Source organism: Lepisosteus oculatus, chromosome 5, assembly GCF_040954835.1.
Source record: "Lepisosteus oculatus isolate fLepOcu1 chromosome 5, fLepOcu1.hap2, whole genome shotgun sequence".
Taxonomy (NCBI): domain Eukaryota; kingdom Metazoa; phylum Chordata; class Actinopteri; order Semionotiformes; family Lepisosteidae; genus Lepisosteus; species Lepisosteus oculatus.
Window position 1 is genome coordinate 7,030,570 of NC_090700.1, and position 6,833 is coordinate 7,037,402.

Sequence of the window (6,833 nt, forward strand, 5' to 3'; positions counted from 1 at the left end):
GCTCCAGAGTGTTTGAAAGGTCACTGTAATTTTAACGTAGGGAATGTTTTGAGTCAACTTTTGCTTATTTGACAAAACAGATTAGAATAAAATCCAGACACACGTCAGGCCTCCCAGAAATTTAGTGACGTTCCTGGGGTAGACACGCCAGGGTATACAAGGGGAGCTATGCTACCACCCTTTTAAAATACAGGTATTATTCCCACTTAAGAAAGCATTTAAACTGTAATTAAATGAATTAAAAGTCACGTTATTTTCATTTGCAGATATGTATTTAGAATTTACAGGGAATTTTCTGAAACAGTATTCACCACATTTGTTAAGGCATAGGTTAAAAGTTTCTTCTTTCAGCAAACCAAGTCAATGTTGTCGTTGCAAAGCAAAACCAAGGGATCGGCAAGATGTGTACCAGGCTCACTAAGATTTTGGACTTTTCATCCAGTGGACATAAAAGAAAATGAACAAATAGACATTACAACTCTGGACATAATTCAACCATTTTACAGTGATCCAAAAACACTTTGTTGAGATACTGTAAGAGTTACTATTTCAAACACAAATTTAAGTCTGCACATCAAAAACATTTGGAAGAAAAACAACAAACTTATTTGGAGAATATTTTCAGAAACTCTGCAAATGTTTTATCCCTGCTGTATATTTAACATGAGTGAAGTAAACGTTGAATGTGTATTCCTTGCTCTGAATACAAAGATTTGTAGAGAAGCAAAGCATACTTTGCCTCTTTTTATAACTAAGGTAACTGAAATAAAATGTTAAAATGTGACATAGTACCTGAGGCATATTTATGTTGCAATCTGCCTCTTGGACTAGTTTTCAAACAAATAGATCAAGACCTTGGCAGAGCGAACCCTTCACAGAAATACTCAGTCCTGCATTAACAGGAATATCAGCAAAACTCTTTATACTGTATGTGCATTAGCCCCTTAACTGCCTTCTCACCCAGCTTTCAGGGAGGTTTGGGATATGTAGTATGAGTGTTGCATGAGGATTTCTAATTTCCACAACACACATAAACACACAATATCTGCCATTAACCTCTGGGGATGGAATTAAAATGAATTATTATATTAGAATGTTTTTTCAGGTCCAAGTCAGTACACCAATGATACTGCAGTATTCACTGCACTGGGATATGGAAAATAGCACCATTATATGTTTATTAAGATTACATCAAAGGTAAAGATTAGACATTTACACAACACACCCATTGTCAAGGGGGTTTAAAACATGTACACTAATATTACAGCTAACCTAAATTCTCACATTCCATTTGATGGGTAAATATTTAATTTCTCCTCATCATTGGCTTTTAGTGTAGGTAAGACATATACATTTTACAAAAGTCTCTTTAAATATCCATGGGTAAAAATGATGAACAATGAAAACAAGAGTGAGCAAAGGTTAATTCCACGCTGAAAAGCAGAAAGAAGAAACACATTTTGGCTATGGAGCCTTCTTTCAGTGAACATCTCAAATATTACTGGAACATCTGAAATATTACTTTTCAGCATGGAAAAATATCCTTTTTAGCCCAACAAGATCATCTGCAACAGAAACATGTTATGCATGTTCATATAGTCCATAAAACATGACTGTGTATATCTAATCTAAAGTATATCTACTTTAGATATCGAATATCTAAAGTCAGAACAAGTGCAAGTCCACATTCACTTTTTAGAAAAAAGGCCTTTATGAGTACAAGTCACAGATGTTTCTATTGTTCATCATAAGCCTTAAAAGCTACCTATGTTGTGAACACACCGGTTTATGCAGAGAATCTTGTTTAAATCTGAAGTGAAGACGAATGTTTCATTCTCCACCCATGACTGTGGACAACGGCCATTAGAGAAAAGACCGGCAGGGGTAACCCCATCCTGGATTTCCCCAGAAACGAAGAGTCTTGTGTGAGAAGCAGAAATCCAGAAAGCAGGAGCTACTCCTTTCTCCTTCCTCCCATCTGTTAGGATTCACGTTCGCTCTGGCTCGGTCTCTGTGAGCTTGTCCGGCGATTCTGCCTGCGGGCCCGTTTCTGGGAATGCCAGTTTCTCACACTCCAGCAGCTTCAGAGGCAGGTACTGGGAGATCTCATTGGGGTCCGTGTAGAAAGCAGGGGGAACATGCTAGAAAAATAAGCGTTTATTAACAAGCGTAATATATAAACGGCCGTGCACACATGAACAGACATCGCCACCTGCCTTGTCAGCAAAAGAATACAAGCGGCCTAAAACCAGTCCAAAACAGCCCTCGTCCACAAAATAATATGGAACAAGTAAAGTTTTATTCCATGCTGAAAAGAGAAGAAAAGAAAAAACGTTTCAGCTGTGGAGCCTTCTTCGCGTAGAAAAAGGGTTCTGAAGAAGGCTCCACGGCCAAAACGGTGCGTTTCTTTTCTTATATTTTCAGCATGGAATAAAACTTTACTTGTTCCTTTGGAGCCTACACACGCTGACACAGCTACCTACTTGAACTACTTCAACAAAATAATATGCCTGGTTGAATTAAGCATGCCCTTGTTATTAGCATAGTGCCGCCATCACAAATACAGATGAATTGTTTTATTGTTACACAAAGGTTCTGAAAGCGTAAACACCTTTCAAACATGTTTCCATTAGCTATGGCTATTGTGATCATTTTACAAATATTTGTCAAGCAACGTGATTTCTGCCCAAAACTCATTAAATACCCCCACCTTCGGGTTTGATAATAATAGTCACAAACATACCTGCAAGTCTGAAATTTTGCTTTCCCTGGTACTGAACTCCCTTAACATGTAATTCTTGTCGGCCTACAAGCAGCAGAAAACAAAAACACATCAACAAAGAATGCAGATAAGATCCACAATAAGTATTTTTAAATAAAATCTTCCACTCTCTTTTACTATCAAAAAGCTTTTTTTTTATTTTGCAATTGAATGCAACCTACTACTGGTGCATGAAATTAAATATATCTAATATCCATTAACGTCTTAAATAAAAGAATTGCATTACAACTACACAGAAGTTCAATGAAAAATTCAATTAATTTCAACACAATATTGACTTTTTACAATGACCACCTTTTGTAGTTCCATTATTTAAGAGTTCCCATTTCAGCACTAGAGGGGGGAAAAGGCTGCAGCAGTAATCATCTCAAGCAATCTACTTGCCTCATGATAGAGACGAGTGTCATTCATTCGAATCAGCACTCCATCAACCCGCAGGAAGAACCTCAAGAGCACGAAGAAGCTAGATGGCATCACTCTCTTCAGAACAAGAAAGCATTTTAGTAAGGATTTTTGAAGTCCATCATGCAAACCTCAATAAATCAGTTTTCCAAAACTTTGCTGTTGACTTAATTTAACACACAGTCAAACTCCAAAATTCAAATTTTAAATGACCTTCTTGCATGTCCATGTAAGAGAAATATATTACTCACGATTTTTACACTGATCATAGAAACCCCATGATCATGCAGTTCATCTTCAAACAGCAAAACCTCCTCAAAGAACATGATCTGCTCTCGGGCTTTAAGTTTTTCCATGTCAATACGGTCTGTTGTGGGGACTACCTAAACATTGGCATAAAAAAGGGTTTACAGGCATCTTGCAAAGACTGGAATAAAAACATTTCCATTCAACTGTCTTCTTTTCAAGCAAGATCAAACAAGAAAAATCACGTTCATCATTCTACTATAAAAAGAACAGCTGTCAACAGCTCTGACAGGGATTATTACTTCTCTTTTTAAAAAGAATCGGAAATGCAGCAGAAGGCTGGTATATCAAACATTAATATTCGTGCCGAAAGTCAAAAAGACTCAAATCTTACCCTTAACTTCCTCTCATCCCCCAGCAAAGTGCCTTTGTAATCTGTTGTGTATGTCCAGTCGTATCGTTTCACGATCTCTTTGGAGTGCTCCGAGTCAGCTCTACAAATGTCCACAAAAAAGGAAATATGCATATTACTGACCGAGACCAGGTTTCAGGGTCAGCATGGGTGTTTAATTCCACTGTGATCCACATCATAAGCTAGGTTTTGCTGCCATATAGAGAACATTACGAACCAAGAATGCACATGAATGAATCACACAACCAAATAATCATGGCAAGGCACAAACCACATCTACACACACAACATTAAATGATATTATCTCCTCTGAAAATATTCCAAAACATCAAAGGACAAGCCCATATGTTTACATAAATGATTACGTTTTTTAAAGGTTTTACACAATGCCTGTATCAACAAACGTAGTTCAAATAATGGTCCCCATTTCTAAGGTCAATAAAGAGAAATCTAGCAGAGCTGTGCACTTCTAGTTAGACAAGAAGGAAAATTGATTATTATAAGAAGGGAGTAGTTTAGCACCACTGAAGAATCTGGCTCTTTGGTGCTGAAGTTGACAGGTAACGAACAACTTTGCTCTCACCGGCTTTCCTGCCACTCCTGTGCACAGGCCACTTTGACAGAGTCCTGCATGTTATTGACGCGCTTCAGGGCATCTATCGCATTGAACTTGATCCCAAAGCCGTCAGAGTGCTGTAGCTGTAGCACATTGTCCCCAAAGAGCATTTCAGGAAGCGAAGGCATATGCATCTCGTCGGCCAAACTGTTAATATATTGGAGCGCAAATTAGTCCTCCTTTGAATTACTGTATGCATTTGAACAGCCTTCTGCTAGTCAGAAGAAGAAAGGTTTTGCTACTCTTTCCAAAACAAATAAGCACATAAGAGAAGTTACAGATGACACTAAGGCCTTTTAGGTTGTTAGGTTGCTGAATCAGCTACTTATTTACTTATGGTATGAGTTTCAATGATATGTCTAGATGCTTCCACAGCCCCTTGGATAAAGAAGAACTTTCTGTTTTCAGTTTTAAATGCATTTTCCCTCAGTTTCCATTTGTACCCTATGGATCCTGTTTCACTGCTGATTCTAACAACACCTACTAGGCACCCTAGATTCTTAGATCTGCTAACTAAGCGATTAATTGAGACAAGACAAGAAAGGTAACAGGCTACTTTCCGTTTGACAATATACAGATTTATCAGTATCGGTTATATTAAAGTGGCTAAAAGTTCAACAGAAAACTGCCACTGTTTTTATCTAAAGAAGTCAAACTTTGAAAAGAGCTGAACAATACAAAATGTCTCAAACTTTTTTTCACGCAATACAGTAGGCACATCTAACATCACACCAACAATATCATTCCCTACAATTATGCAGTTGTTTTTCATGCTTTTTGGTTTTTCATCACTCTTTTCATGTTTAAGCACTAAAATACTGTATATTAACTGCTATATATTACTAGAAGGATCCAACAAAACAAGTAAAACAAACATTACTGTAATGCACAGAAATCGATAACAACATATAAAAGGCCCGTTTTTACCGTTCAATGTCTTTAGATTTCATGATGTGGGTTTTTTCTGCCATAACCTTCCAAGGACCAAATGTAAAGTCCTGCTTACTGCTTTTAAATCCATGAGACAACATAGCTGTCAATCCTGGGGGGAAAAAATCCTACAAAAAAGTTTTTAAAATTAAAACTTACACAACGACACATAATGGAGCCGAATAAACAGGACAAAAGCTGAAACAAAACGTGGTGGGAGAGATACTAAGAATAAATGTTATGTATTTTTAGTAGAAGCTGGAACAACTATTAATCTGGAAGTGCTTTACAGCGTTTTATGTCTTGGGTCACGAGTCAGATGATACAAAACATCCGATTTAAGTATATGTATTTATTACTCATGAATAAATGAGGATTATACAAGACACGTCTACTACAATTAGTAGAAACCACCTCAAATTAGAGATGCGTAATATCCCTATAAAAGTCAAGTTCCCAACCCCACTATTAACGACTATGCTAGTTTCCCTGCAAGCCTGTTTTATAAACTCCAAACGTTTCTGAACCTATGGATTTTAAAATCTACCATTTAAGTCAGGAATACCCATGTTACACGAGGCTTGGTATACTATGAAATTCAAAAACCTACCTTCGATCTCTTTTTTTAAAATGTCTTTTTGAATTATTACCTGACTTTCCAGCAGCTTGCCCTGCTGCTACTACGTGCACGACACTAAATCTTTCCGACGTGAACACACTTCAATTCTTTAGTTCCGCTTGAGAAAGTTAGTTATGTCTCACGGGTCTATCTTGTTAAAGTTCAATGTAAAGGATTATAAAAATGTACAAAGAGGGATATATATTAAATTATGTCGTTAATTATGTATTACTTTAAAAGCTCAAATATAGGTAAACGTAACAAATCCAAGCATCCGAGGATTCTCTCCTAAATCTCGTCCGGAAGGAAACACGAATTGAGTCACCTTGAATGACAGACCGTGTTGGCATTATAGTGTATCTGTCGCTGGATAAGGTGTCTTTCTAGAGACGACTGAGATTTTAGAAATATAAGTGCAGCAAGGCCCTAATTGTGAGATTGTTAGAACGTCAAAACTCTTATAAATATTTAGGTATTCCTACTATATCCATTCATTCTTCCCACACGGCTATTTGCTAATAACCCCCTCTTCACTGTAGACCTTCCTAGGTAGTCATTTTCTTGAATTAGGAGATGATAAAACACAATCTCCAATCAATGCAACTTTGTGACAATTGGTCGTAAAATCTTGTTGGAAGCAGTGTCTGCATTGTTAATATTGGAGAAGTGGATTAAACTCTGAATACTATTACTATTTTTCATGGAGTCTACTGTTCAACAGCCAGCACATATGATGGTTTTATCTAAGAGGGCTTGGAGTTGGAGACAGGAATCTCCACACATAAAAAAGGTCCCTCACAGCCCAAGATTGCTGTGAAAGAGCAAA

General features: G+C 37.2%; 1 protein-coding gene across 3 annotated transcripts; it reads right to left on the bottom strand.

The window, feature by feature from the left end:
• Positions 1-250: 250 nt before the first annotated feature.
• tiprl (TIP41, TOR signaling pathway regulator-like (S. cerevisiae)) lies at positions 251-6,116 on the bottom strand. 3 transcript variants are annotated; one of them, XM_015341155.2, is made up of 8 exons: positions 6,039-6,116; positions 5,386-5,516; positions 4,426-4,605; positions 3,825-3,924; positions 3,436-3,567; positions 3,167-3,262; positions 2,744-2,806; positions 251-2,141 (listed from the first exon to the last, which is right to left on the bottom strand). In XM_015341155.2, the coding sequence occupies exons 2-8, from the start codon at positions 5,487-5,489 to the stop codon at positions 1,989-1,991; spliced, it is 828 nt and encodes a 275-aa protein (XP_015196641.1). In that variant the 5' UTR covers positions 5,490-5,516; positions 6,039-6,116; the 3' UTR covers positions 251-1,988. The 3 variants fall into 3 exon arrangements, with proteins under 3 accessions (XP_015196641.1, XP_015196640.1, XP_006628115.1); XM_015341154.2 differs by having other exon boundaries at positions 5,999-6,106; XM_006628052.3 differs by having other exon boundaries at positions 5,386-5,500; positions 5,999-6,102.
• Between the last annotated feature and the right edge of the window lie 717 nt (positions 6,117-6,833).